A 23,896-nucleotide genomic window follows, 5' to 3' on the forward strand; every position below is an offset into this window, starting at 1 on the left:
CCCTCCCCTCCACCTCATACACAGCCAAGACTTCTCCCTTCCTCACCCCTCTACCCCTTTGCCGCATCTCTCCCTTTTCCCCCGTGCATCTCCCTCACCCACCAACCAAGCCTCATCTTTCCATTTTCCCTCCCCCCCGTGCAGCTTCTTTCTTTCCATCTTCCCTTCCCCCTGTGCAGCTGCTGTGTCCCCCGTCTTCCCTCCCCCATGCGACATCTTTCCCCCATCATCCCTCCCCCCCCCGTGCAGCTGCAGCATCTCACCCTTCTTGCAGGCCCGCCCAGCAGCAGTGTTCCTAACGGCGATTCTACTCGCAGGCTCCACTCGCAGCGATTCCCACACGCTGCCTGCCGGCTGCCGCTCAACAATCTCCTTGCGCTACTAAGCGCTAACCCGGAAGTCTCTCCTGCAGAGGAGAGACTTCCGGGTTAGCGCTTAGTAGTGCAAGGAGATTGAGCGGCAGCCGGCACTGGCAGGCAGCGTGTGGGAATCGCTGCGACTGCGAGCGGAGCCTACGACTGGAATCGCTGTCAGGAACTTTGCTGCTGGGCGGGCCTGACCCGAAATTGGGTGGGCCAATCCAGGCCCGCCCTTGGCTACGCCCCTGCCACCAACTAGATGGCTCTTAGTTCAGCAGTCTCACTGTCTTAAACTTCTGCCCTGTTATGATGCCCCTTCTCCCCACCAATCTCTCAAGTCATCCTCCACCAAGGCTCCAGTAGTCTGTCAACCACCAATTCTCTCGAATGGGCTGTGTTGGCATTACTCCACAGCTTTGTAAAAGGGAGAGGGGTTAATTCTTTCTGCCCTCCCTCCATTACCATGTCTAGTTTAAGTAACCCCCTGCCCCCCTCCCCCCCACACCTACTGCATTTGGTTTCCACATTCCTCTCCATCTCACCACAGACATCTTCCCACATATAGACATGGTCTTCAGACTATTTTACGTCTTTTACCTTTGGTTTATCACTGTCATTTATACCAATTAAAAAAAAAAAAAGGAAATATATTTTGAAGCCTTGGTCCCAAGAGATTAAGACTTTCTATTAAGAAATGATAGCATTTCTGTGTTCACATTACTTACTTTTTCTAGTCTCTCATAGTCTACACTGGCATACTATCATGAAAATGATGGTATTAAAAAAAAGAATCTTTTCAAAACTCCAGTAACTGAAAAGGCTGGATCACTCTTTGCCAAATTTGACAGACGAGGTCTCTGTCATCTTTTCGCCAGGTGTCTTAAATTTCACCCATTATCCTCTACAGTGTCTGAATATCCTGTCTATACAGTATATCGTCTTCATTTGTATCCCCTTGTGACCTTTTTTGACTTCCACAGAACTGATGACTGTTTCTGTGCTTCCCGGAAACTGGATGCTGTGGCCACAGAGGCGAAGTTTAAGCAGGACCTGGGATTCCGAATGCTGAGTTGCGGCAGAACTGATCTGGTGAAACAGGCAGTGTCTGTTCTGGGCCCAGATGGAATCAACAGTATGAGTGAACAGGTGGGAGAGTAACAGCTAAGAGGCTTTTTATTTTGTCACTGTACAAGCCAAGTAGAGCATTGTGAGTCACAAGACTTGCAGTATGTTTGTTAAATACTTTTCTTCCCTTTGCTTTTTTGCTACCTTAAATCACTTTTTTAATGTCATTAATGCTGAGTTACAGGTCATGCATCTTTCTATTGAGCAATACCCTTTGTATGGTTGAGTTACTGTTCATGGAGACTGAGGGGGTCGATGCACAAAGGTCGCCGTTAAATACGGCAGCCACGGGTGAACTTACCGATTCGTAAACCGCAACCAGTACACAAATGGAATCACGTGCAAATGAGATGCACAGAACTTCAGCGAGAGAAAGCACCTAGCACATGTGCAGAACAGTCTCTCAGTAAGAGTCCATGTTCTGTGTATGCCCAGGAATCGCTGCTGCACGCGCTGCTGGTGGGCTCAGATCCTGCCTGTGCCTACCAGCCGGGGTTCACTTTCTGCCTGTGCCTACCAGGGGCGTAGCTAGACTTCGGCAGGAGGGGGGGTTCAGAGCCCAAGATGAGGGGGCACACTTTAGCCCCCCCTGGCACTGCCGACCCCCCCCCCCCCCCCCGCCATTGCCGACACCCACCCTCCACCATTGCCGACGCCGCCACAGGCTTTGCCTCCCCTGCCGACGACCCTCTCGACCCCCCTCCCGCCGCCAACCCGCTGTCGCCTACCTTTGCTGGCGGGGGACCCCAACCCCCGCCAGCCGAGATCTCCTCTTCCCGCAAAAGGCTTCCTTCTGTTTCTGACGTCCTGCACGTTGCAGGACGTCAGACTCACAGAACGAAGCCTTGCAGATCAGGACGAAGCCTTGCAGGACATCAGAAACAGAAGGAAGCCTTTTGCAGGAAGAAGAGGACCTCGGCTGGCGGGGGTTGGGGTCCCCCACCAGCAAAGGCAGGCAACAGCAACGGCAGGGGAGGGTTGAGAGGGTAGTCGTCAGGGGGGTCCAGGGCCAAATCTACGGGGGCCCAGGCCCCCCTGGCCCCACATAGCTACGCCACCGGTGCCTACAGGATTCCAAGTTGTGTTTCCAGCTTCATTCAGCAGCTAATAATAATTCTATGTGGGCTGCCCCAAACTCTTTCACCCTTCCTACATAAGGTTGCATCCGGTGGTAGTTACACAATACAGAGCATTGCTTTTAATCTAAGGCATCATCCAAAGACTAACTGGTCAGAAGGACTTTTGTTAGCATTTCGACTGTTACATACAGGGCTTTTTTTCCAGTCTCTCTCCAGCAAGGAGAAGAGAAAGAAACCCCATTGGAAAAGGGTAGGTAGAGAGATCACGTCACACAAGGACAGCCAGAAAAATGAGCATGTTAAAGGTAGGTGCATTTGCATAGGGGTTACCGGTAGTTGCTACGGTGAACACTAAAAGGGACCCAGAATCCCTTTGTGCATTGGACACTAAATACCATTTGCTTTAGACCGGCTACAACTGCTCTAAAGCAGATGTTGCAAGCATGGTAAGCTTTGTGCATCGGCCCCTAAGGCTACGTGAAAGAGGAGACATAGAATGAAACCTGAAGAAATCATGTTGGGAATAAAATTCAATGGATTTATGCTCCTTTGAGAGATATGCTCATAAATTATCCTCTGAATATTTTCTAGGGCTGAGTGCATAACTTTATACTTGCAGGGGTTGATATTCAATGCAATTTAACCAGACATGAAAAGCTCCTGCCCAGTTAATTGCAATAATTACAATGCAATTACAATAAACCATGTATATTCTGCTACAAATCATATTCTGGATCAGTGCAGATTAAACATAAAAAAGAAACTAGGCCAGCCCTAGGAAATAAGAACATTCAGTGTTGCTGTTCTAGGCAGAGTATAGTGTAGCTTAAACGGCCAGCATAAACCATCCCCACGCAGAAGCAGCAGCAGTAGACTCAGTTCATAAGCAAATCCAGCTTACAGTTCAGTTGCTTGTAAAAGAATTGAGGCCTTTCTGCCCTTAGTGTCTGTATTTAGCCACCTCAGAGACAAGAAGATGGCCAGAGGAGAATGACACGGGGACGGGGACCCACAGTAACTGTGGGGATGGGGTGGAGATGGGGACAGATCCCACAGGAACAGGGCGGGAACTTTGTCCCCATGTCACTTTCTACTTTGAAGCCTGTTAATCAACTGCACTGTTATTTATGTTTGGTTGATGCAGACGACAATATATTTTTTCTATTTGTAATTTAAACACAACATATTGTTCCCTTTTTATACTTTAATAAAAAGATTTAAATATAAAATCACAAGTGTTCGAGGCTTCTGCAGATGAGAACAAAGTCCACGGGGATGGGGACAGGACCTGCAGGGGCGGGGACGGAGACAGAACCCACGGGGGCGGTGTCATTCTCTAATGGCCAGAACCTCAGCCCAGCTGAGAGAAAAAGCTGTATCACTCAAGGAAAATAAGAGGGAGAATTTAGAGATGAGGAAAGACTTGGGGAGATGCTTTGGGGAAAGGACGGGATGATGGTGAAAAATCTTGATGGAATTACAGTAGATTAAGGAGGGATCAGCCCCTAGATCAGCTGCTGGTCAAAGGCATGTTAGGAAGGAGGGCTGGCCCTAGCTCAGAGCTAACAGCCAATAGGGAAAGCTCACAAGGAGGCATCACAGGAACTGCAAACTATAGAAAAAGCAGTCCTAATACACAGCGCTATCCATTACACAAACAATGCAATTGAATAGAAATAACACACCCTGCCTCCATGAATATAGGAGCAGTACATTCAGGATAAACTTAAAAAATACCTCATAGCTTATAGCTCAGCTAACCCTGAAAAATAACATTGTCCTAAACAAATATCCAGTATTAACTCAAGTTATGAGGAGAATAAATGTGTTTTTAGCAGCTTTCAAAACTTCAGTTAGGCTGAAAACCATCACTTTGACCCTACCTGTCCCTCCAACTACCGCCCCATCTCCCTCCTACCCTTCCTCTCCAAAATACTTGAGCGCGCCGTTCACAGCCGCTGCCTTGATTTTCTCTCCTCTCATGCTATCCTCGATCCACTTCAATCCGGTTTTCGCCCTCTACACTCGACAAAAACAGCACTCTCTAAAGTCTGTAATGACCTGTTCCTTGCCAAATCCAGAGGCCACTACTCCATCCTCATCCTCCTCGATCTATCCGCCGCTTTTGACACTGTCAGTCGTGATTTACTTCTTGCCACACTGTCCTCATTTGGGTTCCAGGGCTCTGTCCTCTCCTGGTTCTCCTCCTATCTCTCCCACCGCACCTTCAGAGTTCACTCTCATGGATCCTCCTCCACCCCATCCCGCTCTCTGTTGGTGTTCCCCAGGGATCTGTCCTTGGACCCCTTCTCTTCTCAATCTACACCTCTTCCCTGGGCTTCCTGATCTCATCTCATGGTTTCCAGTATCATCTCTATGCTGATGACACCCAGCTGTATCTCTCCACACCAGACATCACAGCGGAGACCCAGGCAAAGGTATCGGCCTGCTTATTCGACATTGCTGCCTGGATGTCCAACCGCCACCTGAAACTGAACATGTCCAAGACCGAGCTCATCGTCTTTCCACCAAAACCCACTTCTCCTCTTCCTCCACTTTCTATCTCAGTTGATAACACCCTCATCCTCCCCGTCTCATCTGCCCGCAACCTCGGAGTCATCTTTGACTCCTCCCTCTCCTTCTCTGCGCATATCCAGCAGATAGCCAAGACCTGTTGCTTCTTCCTCTTTAACATCAGCAAAATTCGCCCTTTCCTCTCTGAACACACCACCCGAACTCTCGTCCACGATCTCATTACCTCTCGCCTTGACTACTGCAACGTACTCCTCACCGGCCTCCCACTTAGCCACCTATCCCCCCTTCAATCTGTTCAGAACTCTGCTGCATGTCTTATATTCTGCCAGAACCAATATACTCATATCACCCCTCTCCTCAGGTCACTTCACTGGCTTCCAATCAGATACCGCATTCAGTTCAAGCTTCTCCTTCTTACCTACAAATGCACTCAGTCTGCTGCCCCTCACTACCTCTCTACCCTCATCTCCCCTTATGTTCCCGCCCGAAACCTCCGTTCACAGGACAAATCCCTCCTCTCATTACCCTTCTCCAACACCGCCAACTCCAGGCTCCGCTCATTCTGCCTCGCCTCACCCTATGCTTGGAACAACCTTCCCGAGCCCTTACACCAAGCCCCCTCCCTGCCCATCTTCAAGTCTTTGCTTAAAGCCCACCTCTTCAATGCTGCGTTCGGCACCTAACTCTTTCAGGAAATCCAGACTGCCCCAATTTGACTGCCCCTATCAGACCCTAGTAGCGCTTTAGAAATGTTAAGTAGTAGTAGTAGTAGTAAGTAGGGTTACCATATGTCCGGTTTTACCCAGCCATTTCCTCTTTTTGAGGACATGGCCAGGCAACCGGGCGGGTTTTGCCAGCCTGCCCGTTTGTCTGGGGGGGACCAAATATAGTAACCCTAGGCTGAAGTCAATCTCAGTTCAAGGGGAAGTGAGTTCCAGGGTTGAACTGATCTATAATCAAAACGCACTGCATGAATGGATTTATACTTCACATTTTTCAGGGCAGAAAACTGTAACAGGCCATGATTTCTTGACCTAAGTGAAAGGTCTACTGTTTTGGTAGCAAGTCTAGGCCCAACTATCCATTGATATTCAGCAGCACGTAGCTGGGTAGTGCCGCTGAATATTGGCACTCACTGCCCCTGCACTGTCTGGGTAGTGCTAGGGCAATCCAGGGCTGGAGGCTGAGTGAAGGCGGGATTTATCCGGGCACCAGCGATAATCCAGCTCTGAGGTAAATGGTCAGGTTAGCTATCCAGGCACTGCACTAAATATCAACCAGTGCATGGGTAGTGGCCCAAAGTCCTGTGGTATCCTCCCCTCCCCCCTGAAGAGTTCTACTGCTAGTACTGCAAGAATGCTGTTAGAGGTTGTGGCAACCATTTTGATGTAGGAGACATGAAGGACAGAGAGTGAGTGGGGATCACTGCTGCCCTTTGTCTCCTAGATCACCAGGGATTTTAAAGGTAGCCTGGGGTTGGGAGCGTGCTACAGGAGGTAAGGGATAGATGGATCCTAGTTGAGGAGAGCTATGCTTTTCGGGAGGGCAAGAGGAGGGAATCGGAATGAGGCGACCCAATGATCTTCTGAGGGGGAGTGGGTGATGGAGGGAGATCAGAATTGGGTGGGGGCGACCTGGTCAGATGCCCTTCTGTGGGTCCCGGCATATATTTAGCCAGGACCTGCATAAATGTCTTATGAGGGTATCCAGCTGAATATCAGCTGAGACCCTCATAAGTGCAAGTGACTGCCTCCTATCCAGTCAGGCACAGATATTCAATGCCAGTACCCGCACTAGCGATGGTTAATTGTTTTAAAAAAATGCTCGCCACCACCAGCTGAATATCGATTAGAAAATTTCATTCAACTTCTAAATTTAGGAGTATAAAAAGTGGGTAGTCAAAGGGACAGATTTAGGGTGGGGAAAAAAGATGAGAGCTTAGCACTGATCTAAGCTGAAGGCTCATAAATTAGATCATAAATCATTGACAAAAGGGTTCCAGTTGGACACCCAGACTTCTAACATTATCACTTGGCATCCCATTAATACCACTGATAAAAGGTTTAATTCTTTTTTTCAGTCTATCAACCAAGTACATAAGTGCGTAAGTATTGCCATACTGGGACAGACCAAAGGTCCATCAAGGGCAGCATCCTGCCAAGATCCCCAAAAAGTACAAAACATTTCATGCTGCTTATCCTAGAAATAAGCAGTGGATTTTCCTCAAGTCCATTTTAATAGTGGTCTATGGACTTTTCCTTTAGGAAGTCATCCAGACCTTTTTTAAACCCTGCTAAGCTAACTGATTTTACTACATAACAGCTCCAACTTTTTCCAGATTGACTTCTAAGTGTTGTTTGTTCTCTTTAACAGTAAAAAAGTAAAATAAAATAGGAAGGCACAATTTACAAATAACACTTCATGCCATTTTTTTTTAAACCTCTCACCAAATGTACAGGGAATGACCCCGCTGATGTATGCCTGCGTCCGAGGTGATGAAGCAATGGTACACATGCTGCTGGATGCTGGAGCAGAACTGAACGTTGAGGTAGAGTTTTTACCTATGATATCACTCAATCATATGTCTGCGTTACAATATTTCTATGCGCAAGAATACCAAGATGCACATGTCCCATATTGTGGAAGTATTTGGAAAATCTGCACGTTTTGGATTGGTATGGAAAGGAATTGTGTGTGTTTATGGAATAAACAGTAGTAGAGGGGAGTCCAAAGCACACCAAAAAGACCAAACACAAAAGTACCAAGGGCCTTCAAGGTTTGGGTGTCAACTCAGTAGTTTATTAATCAGACCCAACATGGTCCATGTTTGGGCAAGACTGCCTTTGTCAGGGGTCTTATGAAGATGAACTAGTTCAAATCTAGCAATCACTCAGTGAGTGTGAGACTGCGCTGAGGATAGCGTTGGCACTTAGTAAAAAGGCCCCCTCAGTCTTGGTAATAAGTGTAACACCGTGCTTTGTGTCAGCAACCCACTAATCTCAGAAGCTTAGCAGAGATTGGGTGGCAGCACCGGTGGTTGGGAGGCGGGGCTAGTACTGGGCAGTCTTCTACGGTCTGTGCCCTGAAAATGGTAGATACAAATCAAGGTCAGGTATTTATTTTTATTTATTTTTGTTATGTTTGTACCCCGCGCTTTTCCCACTCATTGCAGGCTCAATGCGGCAGGCAGTGGAGGGTTAAGTGACTTGCCCAGAGTCACAAGGAGCTGCCTGTGCCGGGAATCAAACTCAATTCCTCAGTTCCCCAGGACCAAAGTCCACCACCCTAACCACTAGGCCACTCCTCCACTCCATATAAAGTAGCTCATATGAGTTTATCTTGTTAGCCAGACTAGATGGACCGTACAGGTCTTTTCTGCCGTCATCTACTAGGTTATTCAAAGAGGAATGCCAATGATTAAATCACCAGTTCATTTTCGTAAGACCCCTGACGCAGTCAGTCTTGCCGAAACATGGACCGTGTCAGGTCTGATTAATAAACTATTGAGTTGACCCCCAAACCTTTTGTGTTTTGTGTGTTTGTGGAATAACATTATTCCGGGACACAAGGAGGGAAGGAGGGCCGAAGGGAGGTGTTCTGCTGCCTGCAGTGCTGCTTTCACGGAGGTGAGACTGCGATTTCAATGCAGGGGGCCCGGCCCGGTGGCGGACGGAGGGGGGAGCGGCGGCGGTGACCTCGGGAGGGGGGGTGGAGGTTGGAGCTGCATTAGTAACCTCGGGGGGGGGGTGGAGAGTGGAGCAGTGGCTGCGGAGATCTCGGGTGGGGGGAGCGGCGGCGACCTTGGGGGGGCAGGGCAATGAGGGCGGCAGGGGCGGGGCCCCGGGGGCGGCCTTGCCCCAGGCCTAGCCCAGTCTCTCTGCGGCCCTGAAAGTAACACACTGCCTATATTTTTAGGGAACTTGACTGGTTGCCACCTGTGAAGAAACAGTGGGGTCCTTTTACTAAGCCACGGTAAAAAGTGGCTTGCAATAGTGTAAGCGCAGGTTTTGGGGGCACGGAAATATTTTTCAGTGCACGTACCAAAAATGCCTTTTTTAAATTTTCCCCGAAAATGGACATGCGGCAAAATCAAAATTACAGCATGTCCATTTTGGGTGTCTGACCTTACCACCAGCTATAGACCTAGAGGTAAGGAATCTGCGCGGTAACGCCCTACGCACATCAGATGCCACTTGGCACACTTCCGCTACACGCGGCAGAAAATAAAAAATATTTTTCAGACGCGCGTTGCGGACATGCGCCAAAAATGAAATTACGGCAAGCGACCTGCGGTAGTCGGGCGGTAAGTTCATTTTGGCTTGCATTGGGCATGTGTAGAACCTTATGCAGCTTAGTAAAAGGAGTCCAGTAAAATGTATTGGATATTTTCCTGTCTTAAATATGTCTGAAGTATATTTCTCTTGTTTGGCCAGCAGATGGTTCATGTTTATTCTTAAATCTGTTACAGAGGACTGACTTCTCTTTCTTTAATTGGCACAGTGCCTGTAGTGATGTAACCAGTTTTTATTTGAAACTTGATTATTCTGGGCTCTGATTGGACTGGAGTTTGAAATTACCCAGCAGATGCATTGCAAACAGTCCTAGCCCAGAAGGAAAGAGAGACAGATCTCTTTGCTGAGGCTCTGTAAACAGTTTTATATCCTGAACTTCCCAGGTACTGTTTAGACAGTGTATAGATGTTTAGTTAGTTTTCTAATTGATCCATTTTTCAATAACTTGTCACTGTTTGCACATTTTTTTTGTCCACTGTTCCAAATTGTGAGAATAAACACATTTGTTTGTTCGTTCTGCCTGTCTGGACTTATAAAGAATCCTGGTGGTTTGTGTGTTGGGTCTGTGGGTGCTTTCTGGGAACTGTGGGACCACTGGGAGTGTGGCTCCAGTAAACTAGAAATCACTGGGGATAATTTCAGAGCGGAAGACTTGCCCAGAGGCGGTTGTGACCCAGTTGGTGGGAGGAGGGTGCTAGTGTAGAGCCCAAGCGGCAGGTGCAGGCAGGCCTGAGATGTGCTGGGGATAGACCCTCTAAGTGGCTGTGGGGTAATCCTAGGTGGGTGGCCAGGCGTTTCGTGACACCGCCCCCCTCAAAAGAAGTTCAATCATTGGCCCAAAACCTCTACCTTTTTTAAAATCACACTTCATGCAAAAATAAGGAATTTCATTACTAAAAGCAATGAAAATGTATGTTGTGCAAGGGATCACTTGCACAAGATAAGTTTTCTTCGCTTTTAATAATGAAATTATTTATTTTTGCATGAAGTGTGTGTTCACAGTAAATAAGGTGGAAGTTTTGGGCCACTGATTGTAAATGGTTTGTTTGGGTGGCAAAAAGTCAGGTTCCCTGAAAAGTATAGTCAGTGTATTGCTTTGCCCTAAAACCTCTGAGGTCTTGTCCTCTACCTTTCCACATTTTCCACATTTAGAAAAAATTCAACACATCCACTGTTTGTTATTTTGTGTACATCACAGTGTGGTAGTGGGGCGTAGGTTCCCTCCTCCAGTGTTTATTAATCATTTCAGCTGTTGGCCATTTTTTTGCCTCAGGAACAAAGTCATTGAGTGTGCACTTTTTTGAAGAGTGGCACTGTTTGGAAAAAGGGCACATGCTTTCTGAAACTGTGCACACTCTTTTCCCAGGAGCATGCACATGCGCGATGGTTAATGCATGTACAGTGGCAAACTATTGGCAAAAGATTGCACACCGTTTAGGAAGGAGAACAAAGAGGGTACTATTTTCTGCAAATGAAAAACATGAATTGGGGGGGTTTTTCTACTCATTTTCGAGTTTAAATGACATTTGATAATACAGCAACAGATTTGTAATAGAGTGGACACCCGGGAGGGAGTGGAAAACATGAAAAAGGATCTGCGGAAGCTAGAAGAATGGTCTAAGGTTTGGCAATTAAAATTCAATGCGAAGAAATGCAAAGTGGTGCGCTTAGGGAGTAGAAATCCAGGGGAGACGTATGTGTTAGGCGGTGAGAGTCTGATATGTACTGAGGGGGAGAGGGATCTTGGGGTGATAGTATCTGAGGATCTGAAGGCGACGAAACAGTGTGACAAGGCGGTGGCCGTAGCTAAGTCATTGCAAACAATGGTTCATCCCTACTGACTGGGCACGCACAATACTGTCAGTGGGGAACTGAGAAAACCATTTTCTTACTAGTTTAAGCCAGACCATTGTGCAAAGTCCTTGAATTGTCAAGCTATAAGGATACAATTTAGTAATCATAGAGCCGCGATATTCAGTTTCCGCCACCGTTAAATGCAGAAAGTCAGTGCTGGGCCATGTCAGATGACCATTATATTCCTATGGGCGTCTTGGTGTTTACCGCCAGCTGATTTCTACTATGAGTTTAAAATGCTTCCGTAGCTTAGTAAAAAAAAAAAAACCCTAAGTGCAATATTCAGCGCTTAACCAGCTATGGTCTTATTTATGCGGTTACCTTGGCAAGTTAAGTGCTGCATATTGACTTTTAACTGGCCAAGTGCCGACTCCGCCCCCAGAAGGCCCCCCCCCCCCCCCCAAATAGCTGGTTTTCAGTTCGGCACTAACCAGTTAAGTGCCACTGAAAATTATTATTATTATTAGCATTTGTATAGTGCTACCAGACGCACGCAGCGCTGAACACCTGACATAAAGAGAGGCAGTCCCTGCTCAAAAGAGCTTACAATCTAAATAATACAGACAGACGAGACAGTTACGAGTGAGGGAAGTAAAGGTGAGAAGGAAGGAAGGGACAAGGGGGAGGGCAATTGAGTAGTGGCTAGGAGCTAAAAGCAATAGTGAAAAGGTGGGTTTTCAGCATAGATTTGAAAACAGGTAGAGATGAAGCTAGACGTATAGGTCCAGGAACTCTGGCCAGAAACGCTTTGAATATTGACCCAATAGTTGTTTGAAACTCTATAATTGCACACAGAGTGAACTACATTTAATTGATTGTTCTTTTCAGGTTCCTGTAACAGCTCATCGACATCCATCCATCCACCCAGAAACTCGCCATTGGACTGCATTGACGTTTGCTGTATTACAAGGACACATTCCTGTAGTTCAGGTACCTCCACTATATTGTAACAATTTTACATGGGGCTGCCTAGTTTAGGGAGCAGGGAAGCACATAAAGGGCAGTATTCTAATCATTAACATGTGTAGGCGGCCACTTCTGCATATAAATGATTAGTGGAAAAATATGCTCCGTGATTTCATGGTGTGTACGTTGCCGGTGGGCTTGTGCATGGTTGGAATTTGGGTGGAGCCTATAGGTAGACATGTAAATTATAGAATTCAATCCTATAGATGCGTGCATGCTAACATCTAGGCCAGGGGTTCTCAACCTAGTCCTTGGGACACACCTAGTCAGTCAGGTTTTCAGGATACCCACAATGAATATGCATGAGATAGATTTGCATGCCCTACCTCCGAGGACTGGGCATGCAGATCTATGGCCAAAAACACGTGCACATTAAGAAGTGATCGCTTACACCAGCCCTCTAATTGGCATAAATGCATGTACCAAGATCAGGGGTTCTCAACCCAGTCATAAGAGTAGCCGTGGACCGTTGGTTTGACCCAGTATGGCTACTCTTATGACTGGGTTGAGAACCCCTGATCTAGGCACATGCATTTACGCCAATTAGAGGGCTGGTGTAAGTGATCATTTCTTAATGTACATGTGTTTTTGTCCATTTGCACTCGTATTCCCTATAAAAGAGTAGGCACCTACTTTTCTTTACAAAATGGGAAAGGAGATGGGATTTGATATACCACCTTTCTGTCCAAGTGGTTTACTTAGTATATACAGGTACTTATTTTGTATGGAGAGTTAAGTGGCTTGCCCAGAGTTACAAAGAGCTGCAGTGGAAATTGAACCTGGTTCCCAGGCCACTGTACTAACCATTAGGCTACTCATCCACTATCATAACCAGTGCGTATAGTGGGCCCCCTGTTATAGAATTACCCTTCACATGTCAGCTTTTATATTGCTTTTCAGTGAGTGCATCTGGCCAAACACCAATAACCCCTCATGAATATATTTAGATTTTGTAGCAGGCATTCTAAGCACACCAAAATGGAATACATCTTAACTGAGAGTGTTGATTGCTTTGTTCTGATTTTAATTTATGAAGTGATAATTCACCTTGGACAAAGCACTTACCTGAAGTTAATATTTTAGATGGAGAAGCAGACCCATTCTTTCCCTCAGATCTCAGATACATCTGACATGATCTTTTACGACCAAGATATTTCATTTCATTTGTTTCATTTGTATCCCACATTTTCCCACCTTTTTGCAGGCTCAATGTGGCTTACATAGTACCGTAAACGGCGTTAGCCGGTTCAGGTATGAGGATATACAAGGTGATATAGTGGTAGAGTAAGGTTCGTGTATGGTAAATACATTGGGGGGAACTTAGAGAGGGAAAGGAAGAGTTTGGATATGTCCATTTCGATCTTTGGTTATGTTATGTCGCAGGTATCCAGGTTTTTTTATGTATTGGGCTGATTAGAATAGAAGATGATGCCATTGTATTTGGTCCAAGATCTTAGAATGGTGAGATAGGACATACCTCCTCCAGCAACTGCTAGAACCACCATTGTGGCCAGGATCTGCCTCATTCCAGTACTTCCTCCTTCTCCTCCTCCCCCGAGTCTGCACCAAAAGGAGCCCCCCCCCCCCCCCCCCACTCTACAACAGCAATTGGTGCAAATGGGCACCCAGGAAATTTTTGTGTTATTTTCATTTCCACGGAATGAAAATGGAATTTGTGATTACAATCAAAGTAGGCTACATACTCTGTGCAAGTAAAATTAGGCACACAGTTGTTGCTGAGCTGCCTGCAGGTCAACATATAGCTTTCTTTGGAACACCATTTTATCCTCTACGCGCCTAATCTTATCTGCCTAGAGATCCAGTCAATTACTATACACTTTCAGACTCCTGAAGCAGGCGCTTATGAAATGAAACACGGCCGCTTTGTCGAGGCATTTTAGTGTATCTTCAATAAATATCGTACACAAGAATCATTCCATCTCCCTCGTGTTCAATGGAAGTGCCATTCCTACCCTACCCTAATTCAGAATGTTGCGGCTCGATTGTTGAGTGATGTGTCTTCTTTAGAACATATTACGCCTGTACTCCGTTCTCTGTATTGGTTACCTATTCTATTTTTAGTCCTGTATAAGATCACGCGCTTGAGTCATCAAGCATTATATTTATTTATTTGATACATTTGTATCCCACATTTTCCCACCTATTTGTAGGCTCAATGTGGCTTACATAGTTCCGGAAGTACAATTAATAAGATTTGGTGTGGATCGTCCTGTGCAGTTTTTGAGAGTGGGATTGTGTGGATAGGGATTGAGTGTTGTCTGTTTCTTATTTTAGTTGTTGTGATACATTATTTGATGTCGGTTCTGCAGGGTATGCCCTTCTGAAGAGGTGAGTATTTAGGTTTTTATATGCAGATTTTGTTCCTTGGTACTTAAGAGTCCATTGTGGTGTATGGGCCTGTAAGGGCTTTGAGGTCAGATCATGCGATGTGATTGGTAACTAGAGATTTGTAAAACATGCCCATATTTGGAATTTAGTCTTTTCGCTTGCAGGTCTGCAGATTTGAAATGCTCTACCCGGGGCTTTAAGATTGTGCAACAATATGACTTCTTGTCGTAAATTGTTCATGGCACATTTGTATATGCATGCATGGGGTTAATATGTTAATTTCTGTACATTACTACTACTACTACTATTTAGCATTTCTATAGCGCTACAAAGCGTACTCAGCGCTGCACAAACATAGAAGAAAGACAGTCCCTGCTCAAAGATCTTACAATCTAATAGACAAAAAATAAAGCAAACAAATCAATCAATGTGTAGAGGAAAGAGGAGAGGAGGGTAGGTGGAGGCGAGTGGATACAAGTGGTTACAAGTCAAAAGCAATGTTAAAGAGGTGGGCTTTCAATCTAGATTTAAAGATGGTCAAGGATGGGGCAAGACGTAGGGGCTCAGGAAGTCTATTCCAGGCATAGGGCGCAGCAAGACAGAAGGAGCGAAGTCTGGAGTTGGCAGTAGCAGAGAAGGGAACAGATAAGAAGAATTTATCCAGGGAACGGAGTGCACGGGAAGGGGTGTAGGGAAGGACGAGTGTGGAGAGATACTGGGGAGCAGCAGAGTGAGTACATTTATAGGTTGGTAGAAGAAGTTTGAACAGGATGTGAAAACGGATAGGGAGCCAGTGAAGCGACTTGAGGAGAGTGGTCTTGTGAGTAAAGCGACCCTGGCGGAAGACTAGACGGGCAGCAGAGTTTTGAACTGACTGGAGAGGGGAGAGGTGACTAAGTGGGAGGCCAGCAAGAAGCAGATTGCAGAAGTCCAAATGAGAGGTGACAAGGGTGTGGATGAGGGTTTTGGTAGAGTGCTCGGAAAGAAAGGGGCAGATTTAACGGATGTTGTAAAGAAAGAAACGACAGGTCTTGGCGATCTGCTGGATATGAGCAGAGAAGGAGAGAGAAGAGACAAAGATAACCCCAAGGTTTCAAGCTGAGGAGACAGGGAGAATGAGAGAGCCATCAACAGAAATAGAAAACGGGGGGAGCGGGGAGGTGGGTTTGGGGGGGAAAATGAGAAGCTCGGTTTTGGTCATATTTAATTTCAGGAGTTTATTTTGTCTTTTGTAATCTGAGTTTTATTTAGTTTAGATTTTGATTATGTATGATTTTACTGTAACCTGCTTAGCTGTAGGCGGCATATATATTTTTAAATAAATAAATAAGATATGCCAGTGTCTTTGGATAATCTACTGAATCTTTCCTGCTACGTGTGAAAATTTTAAAGTACACACCACATCAGGTTTAACCTTACTTGATTGTAGTTCACTTCTACGTTTAGCCGTAGCTTTTTGGTAACTCTCTTGTATGTATTTGTCTGGATATCCTCTCCTTGAGAATCTTTCTGCCATGTAACCTGCTAAATTTTCAATGTCTGTATATTATGAACATATCCTTTTAAGCCTTAAAAATGTACAATACAGAAGATTTCTTTTTCAGGAGGGGTTATGGAAGCTAGCGTAATGTAAGAAGGCATGTAGCAAAGGTGACACAAGAGTGCAACAAATGAACGGTGTAGTGCAATGGTGTATTATAATATTAATTATAGGTATCGTCGACTTGACAACGGTCACGTTTCAGCCACAGACGACCTGCCTCAGGAGTCAATACCGATGGTTGCACTAGATTTATGTATTCGTATAGAGTCTTAAACGAATGCACTGGTAGAAAACACAGCGAAGCGTGCCTAATCGAGCACAATGTATGGTTAACTGATTAGTAGCGCTGACTTCCAGTGTAGTATCAGGTTAGTATCTTGTGTCACCTTTGCTGTTTGTTCTTCTGTTTTTGTGTGCAAAGGCTGGTTCTTCCTTCTTTTGTTTATGTAAGAAGACGTTCCTGCCTGTAGGTTTTTTGTATAAAGTTGTGCTGAAGTGGTATGTATCAGGGGCGTATCTGCTATGGGGCCACAGGGGCCTGGCCCCTGCAGATTTGCCCCTGGACCCCCCTACCGATGACACTCTCAACCCCCCCTCCTCCTGCTGTCACTCCGCTGTCGCACCTCACCTCCCTTTGCTGGCGGGGGACCCCAACCCCCACCAGCTGAAGTCTCCGTCCTTCCTTCGTTTGGGGTTGGTGGTTTTTGACATCCTGCACGCGTGCACGTACAACGTGCAGCATGCAGGACATCAGAAACCACCAAACCCGAAGGAAGGAAGGACGGAGACTTCGGCTGGCGGGGGTTGAGGTCTCTCGCCAGCAAAGGGAGGTGAGGCGCGACGGCGGAGTGACCAAAGGAAGGAAGGACGGACACTTCGGCTGGCGGGCCAACCCCCGCCAGCAAAGGGAGGGGAGGCGCGACGGCGGAGTGACGGTGGGAGGGGGGGGTTCAAAGTAGTTGGAGCTGTCTTCCGCGGGGGGGGGGGGGGGGGTTTAAAGTAGTCAAGCGGGTGGGCGGGCGGGGGGTGGTGGCGTCGTCGTCTTCAGCGGGGGGGGGGGGGGGGTCAACGGCGCCGGGGGGGGGGGGCTAAAATGTGCTCCCTCTCCTCGGCTCTGGCCCCCCCTACTGTTGAAGTTCAGATACGCCCCTGGTATGTATTCTTTTTAATAAACAGATCTAAATAATCAGAACAGCAAAGAGCAGAAACAATAGTCTTTATTGATATGTATTAGAGACTCGACACAGCACTGTGTTTCGGCTATATGTGCCTGCCTCAGGAATCTTAAAGGTAAGTTAACTTATGCTTCTGGTAAAAGGTGTATAAATATGCCAGACGGGAATGTATTAAGGTGATCTTTATAAAGACGGTTGTAGAATATCATCTCAAAAATAGCAGTGGGTACTGGCTCAGCGACATGGCTAGTCTGAGATGGCTTATTTATACTCCTTTTACCAAAAGCATAAGTTGAATTACCTTTAAGACTCCTGCCGTGTCGAGTCTCTAATACATATCAATAAAAGACTGTTGTTTATACTCATACCCCACAGCAGGTCAAGTGTAAAATAAAGTGTGAAATTTGTGTGTACTAAAAAGCAGGTATAAGTGCATGCTTTCATTTTCCACGGAGTAATGTTTTTTTAAAAGGAAAGGCTGTGCAAACTTTCCCTTCAAGAAGTTATCAATAGAAATCCAACAAAATAAAACATGGAAAAAAAAATAAGATGATACCTTTTTTATTGGACATAACTTAATACATTTCTTGATTAGCTTTCGAAGGTCACCCTTCTTCGTCAGATCGGAAATAAGCAAATGTGCTAGCTGACAGTGTATATAAGTGAAAACATTCAAGCATTACTATGACAGTAAAATAGATACCATTGGAGATTCTACATGGAATGTTGCTACTATGGAGATTCTACATGGAATGTTGCTAGTGGAATAGCAACATTCCATGTAGAAGGCTGCGCAGGCTTCTGTTTCTGTGAGTCTGACGTCCTGCACGTACGTGCAGGACGTCAGACTCACAGAAGCAGAAGCCTGCGCGGCCACATTGGTGATCCGCAAGGGCCGACTTCTACGTGGAATGTTGCTAGTGGAATAGCAACATTCCATGTAGAATCTATAGAAATCAAACAAAATAAAACATGGAAAAGAAAATAAGATGATACCTTTTTTATTGGACATAACTTAATACATTTCTTGATTAGCTTTCGAAAGTCGCCCTTCTTCCTCAGATCGGAAATAAGCAAATGTGCTAGCTGACAGTGTATATAAGTGAAAACATTCAAGCATTACTATGACAGTAAAATAGATACCATTGGAGATTCTACATGGAATGTTGCTACTATTGGAGATTCTACATGGAATGTTGCTAGTGGAATAGCAACATTCCATGTAGAAGGCTGCGCAGGCTTCTGTTTCTGTGAGTCTGACGTCCTGCACGTACGTGCAGGACGTCAGACTCACAGAAGCAGAAGCCTGCGCGGCCACGTTGGTGATCCGCAAGGGCCCGACTTCTACGTGGAATGTTGCTAGTGGAATAGCAACATTCCATGTAGAATCTATAGAAATCAAACAAAATAAAACATGGAAAAGAAAATAAGATGATACCTTTTTTATTGGACATAACTTAATACATTTCTTGATTAGCTTTCGAAAGTCGCCCTTCTTCCTCAGATCGGAAATAAGCAAATGTGCTAGCTGACAGTGTATATAAGTGAAAACATTCAAGCATTACTATGACAGTAAAATAGATACCATTGGAGATTCTACATGGAATGTTGCTACTATTGGAGATTCTACATGGAATGTTGCTAGTGGAATAGCAACATTCCATGTAGAAGCCTGCGCGGCCACATTGGTGATCCGCAAGGGCCGACTTCTACGTGGAATGTTGCTAGTGGAATAGCAACATTCCATGTAGAATCTATAGAAATCAAACAAAATAAAACATGGAAAGAAAATAAGATGATACCTTTTTTATTGGACATAACTTAATACATTTCTTGATTAGCTTTCGAAAGTCGCCCTTCTTCCTCAGATCGGAAATAAGCAAATGTGCTAGCTGACAGTGTATATAAGTGAAAACATTCAAGCATTACTATGACAGTAAAATAGATACCATTGGAGATTCTACATGGAATGTTGCTACTATTGGAGATTCTACATGGAATGTTGCTAGTGGAATAGCAACATTCCATGTAGAAGCCTGCGCGGCCACATTGGTGATCCGCAAGGGCCGACTTCTACATGGAATGTTGCTAGTGGAATAGCAACATTCCATGTAGAATCTATAGAAATCAAACAAAATAAAACATGGAAAAGAAAATAAGATGATACCTTTTTTATTGGACATAACTTAATACATTTCTTGATTAGCTTTCGAAGGTCGCCCTTCTTCGTCAGATCGGAAATAAGCAAATGTGCTAGCTGACAGTGTATATAAGTGAAAACATTCAAGCATTACTATGACAGTCTGACAGGGTGGGAGGATGGGGGTGGATAGGAGGTATGCATGGGGACATCAAAGCATATCATTGATATTCTAACAGGATGGGTGTGGATAGGTGAGGGGTGGGGTGATCAACAGAGAAATACAGCTTTATGGTTTATAATGGGCCAGGAACCCCAGATCCTTGTTAAGTCCTTTCTGTTGGGTGTTAAAATATTCAATCATTCTGACTTCAAAGGTCTTACGTTCTTGTATGGTTTTAAAGTTACCTTTCAGTATTCTCACTGTGAAATCACTGGTACAGTGTCCTGGTTCTGTGAAGTGCTGTCCCACCGGGGTGGGGGCCCTACTGGCTGTATTGTTCAAGTGATGTCTATGTAAATTGAATCTTGTCTTAAGCATCTGGCCTGTTTCTCCAATATAGCATCCTTCGTTACATTTTTTACACTGAATGATATATACCACATTGGAAGATGAGCAAGTGAAAGATCCCTTTATGTTGAATATCTTTCCTTTGTGGATGACTGTGGGGTCCTGTGAAATATTTTGGCATAGTTTGCAACTGGATAAATTACAGGGACGTGTGCCCTTCTATTCCTTTTCAGTCTGTGAAAGGAACAGAAGTGCACACGTCCCTGTAATTTACCAGTGATTTCACAGTGAGAATACTAAAAGGTAACTTTAAAACCATACAAGAACGTAAGACCTTTGAAGTCAGAATGATTGAATATTTTAACACCCAACAGAAAAGACTTAACAAGGATCTGGGGTTCCTAGCCCATTATAAACCATAAAGCTGTATGTCTCTGTTGATCACCCCACCCCTCACCTATACACACCCATCCTGTTAGAATATCAATGATATGCTTTGATGTCCCCATGCATACCTCCAACCCACCCCCATCCTCCCACCCTGTCAGACTGTCATAGTAATGCTTGAATGTTTTCACTTATATACACTGTCAGCTAGCACATTTGCTTATTTCCGATCTGAGGAAGAAGGGCAACCTTCGAAAGCTAATCAAGAAATGTATTAAGTTATGTCCAATAAAAAAGGTATCATCTTATTTTCTTTTCCATGTTTTATTTTGTTTGATTTCTATTGATAACCTTAAGAGTGGACTAACACGGCTAACACACTCCTCTCCTTCAAGAAGTGAAACTTCTGTGCATACCTACTTCATAGGTTAGACAGCCTACTCTAAAGTTACCCTTCCTGTCATATACATAAGAGGAAAAATTTCATAACAGAGCACCTAAACTTTTTCAAAAAGTGGCCATTTACTTGCCTAACTTTAGGTGTGAGCACTTACGCCATCTCCGCTGCTTTAGATTAACATGAGTGAGGTGTTAGCACCAGTCTAGAAGCAGGAAAAAAGAGATGATAGTGCCCTTGTATAAGTCTCTGGTGAGGCCTCATGTGGAGTACTGTGTGCAATTCTGGAGACCACACCTACTGAAAGATAGAAAACAGGATGGAGTCGGCCCAGAGGATGGTTACCAAATTGGTAAATGGTCTCTGTCATAAAACATATATGGACAGGCTTATGGAACTCAACATGTACACGTTGGAAGAGAGGTGGGAGAGAGGGGATATGATAGAGATGTTTAAATACCTCAGTGGCATTAATGTACGGGAGGTGAGACTTTTTTAAATGAAGAAAAACTCTGGAATGAGAGGGCATAGGATGAAGTTAATTTATTTATTTATTTATTTATGTGTTGCATTTCTACCTCACATTTTCCCACCTCTTTTCAGGCTCAATGTGGCTTACATAGTACCGTGAGGTGTTAGCCACCTCCGGTGATGAAACAAATACAGAGTGATGTTGTTACAGAACATTAGAGAATCAAGAGAAGAAGAGTAATATATTGTTCATTGCAGGTTATGGCTTCGTTGTGTTGCTGAGTTCAGTTACTTAAGTTGGATCAGTAGTGTATGCCTTTTCGAACAGATCGGTCTTTAGTGATTTCCAGAAATTGAGGTGATCTTGCGTTGTCTTTATGGCTTTCGGTAATGCGTTCCATAGTTGCGTGCTTATATTGGAGAAGCTGGATCCGTAAATTGATTTGTACTTGAGTCCCTTGCAGCTAGGGTAGTGAAGATGTAGGTATGTTCGTGATGTTCTAATTGTGTTTCTGGTTGGTAGGTCTATGAGATCAGCCATATAACTCGGGGCATCGCCATAGATAATCTTGTGGACCAGGGTGCAGATTTTGAAAGTAATAAAGTTAAGAGGAAATAGGCTTAGGAGGAATCTGAGACAATACTATTTCACATAAAGGGTGGTGGATACGTGGAACGGCATCCCGGTGGAGGTCGTGGAGACAAGGACTCTATCGGAATTTAAGAAAGCGTGGAACAGGCATGTGGGATCCCTTAAGAAAAGAGGAGCTAGTGGTTAATGAGGAAGGGAAGACTGGATGGGCCATTTGACCCTTATCTGCTGTCATGATTCTATGTTTTTGTGTACTCTTTGCTGTTCCATGGTTCGTTTGTGAAGTGCCATCATCCATTTTACAATCTCCTTTCCTGTGGTGTTTTCCTGTAAGATTTTGGCTTTTTCCACCTTAGTGGTCTCTGTGTTTAATTTGCACATCATCAACATAAATATAGAATTTTGTGTCCATTGATTGAAGTAGCTCAGCCAGAGGCTTGAGGTAGATATTAAATAAAATGGGAGACAGTATGGATCTCAGTAGCACCCCAAAGTTCAGTGCTCAAGATAATGATGTGCTGTTGCTGTACAGAACTGATTGTTGTCTGTCTGACAAATAGGATTTGAACCATGTAAATACTGTGCCACTGATACCTTTTCTGCCAGCCTTGTAAGCATGACATTATGATCCACAGTGTCAAAGGCTGCTGAGAAATCCAATAGCACTGGAATTGAAGCATATCTCCTGTCACGGTTTCTGTGCAGATCTGTCACCGCTCTGCTGTGCCCCCCCCCCCCCCCCCCCACTGCACCCTGACTCACCTTGTTTTTTGGTGATTGGGATTTTGAACATCTTCGACCTGCTTGCGACCCTCCCCGCCATGGTGAGCCTCCGGTACGGTGGTCTCTGGCAGCTCTGAGGTCCTCACGGTCCTGCCTGCCACGCCACTGTCTCTTAGGCTCACGCGCATGCCGTGTTCTAGGATTTAAAAGGCCAGCAGTGGGAAATCCTCTGGGGGCACTAGGAGTTGACATCATGGGTCTGAGTCTATTTAAGAAAGGCCAAGGCTTGCCTTCTTCGCTTTCGCAACAAGATCTTCCTGGTCTCCTCATGTGTTTTCCTATCGAGTCCTGCCTTGTTCCAGTGCCTGCCTTGCTTTGACTCCAAGTTCCTGCTATGCCTTGACTCCAATCTCCAGCCTTGATTTGTCTCCATGTTCCAGTTCAGCCTTGTTTCCGAGTTCCAGTCTCCGAGTTCCAGTCCTTGTCCTGCCTGTCTTGTCCAGCCATGTCTTGTCTGTTCCTAGTTCCTGCCTTGCCTTGTCTGGTTTCAGTTCTAGTCTTGCCTTGTCAGCCCTGTCTGTCATGTCCTGCCTAGCCCTGTCTGCCTTGTTTTCAATCAAGTCCAGCTGTTCACCTTGTCTTCATTCAAGTTCTGCCTACCATGTCTTCTGCCAAGCCTTGTCTAGTGCTGTGCCTAGCCCGAGTGATTTGCCTGCCATAGTCAGTTCCCAGCTGAGGCCCAAGGGCTCACTTCTGTTTGAACTGTGCCAAGATTGTCAAGAAGGGACACAAAAACTGTCTCTATTGCGTACCCAGGACTGAAGCCAGATTGACATGGGTCTAGCCACTTACTTGAGTTGAATGCAGACTGTCTGTTCTGTAAGTTTTGCCAGGAAAGAAATGTTAGAGACTGGTTGGTTATTTCCGGGTTTGTCCTGGTCAGGGGAGTTTTTTTTTTTTCAGTTCGAGGTACACCACAGCTCTTTTTAGTGTTGTTGGCAACTTACTACTACTACTACTTGACATTTCAAAGTGCTACTAGGGTTACGCAGCGCTGTACAATTTAACATAGAAGGACAGTCCCTGCTTAAAGGAGCTTACAATCTAAAGGACAAATGTACAGTCAGTCAAATAGGGGCAGACTAGATTTCCTGAAAGGTATAAAGGTTAGGTGCCGAAAGCAACATTGAAGAGGTGGGCTTTGAGCAAGGATTTGAAGATGGGTAGGGAGGGGGGCTTGGCGTAAGGGCTCAGGAAGTTTATTCCAAGCATAGGGTGAGGCGAGGCAGAATGAGCGGAGCCTGGAGTTGGCGGTGGTGGAGAAGGGTACTGAGAGGAGGGATTTGTCCTGTGAGCGGAGGTTACGGGCGGGAACGTAAGGGGAAATGAGGGTAGAGA

The 23,896-nt window shown here is 45.3% G+C and overlaps 1 protein-coding gene across 1 annotated transcript in view; it reads left to right on the forward strand.

Moving 5' to 3' along the window:
- The window catches only part of BTBD11 (BTB domain containing 11), a 469,159-nt gene that overhangs the window by 385,918 nt on the left and 59,345 nt on the right, over positions 1-23,896 (forward strand). Inside the window, exons 5-7 of the mRNA XM_030214435.1 lie at positions 1,340-1,505; positions 7,557-7,646; positions 12,073-12,174. Coding sequence (XP_030070295.1) covers positions 1,340-1,505; positions 7,557-7,646; positions 12,073-12,174 — 358 coding nt within the window. The remainder of the gene's footprint in view (positions 1-1,339; positions 1,506-7,556; positions 7,647-12,072; positions 12,175-23,896) is intronic.

Source organism: Microcaecilia unicolor, chromosome 9 (genome assembly GCF_901765095.1).
Source record: "Microcaecilia unicolor chromosome 9, aMicUni1.1, whole genome shotgun sequence".
Lineage (NCBI taxonomy): Eukaryota > Metazoa > Chordata > Amphibia > Gymnophiona > Siphonopidae > Microcaecilia > Microcaecilia unicolor.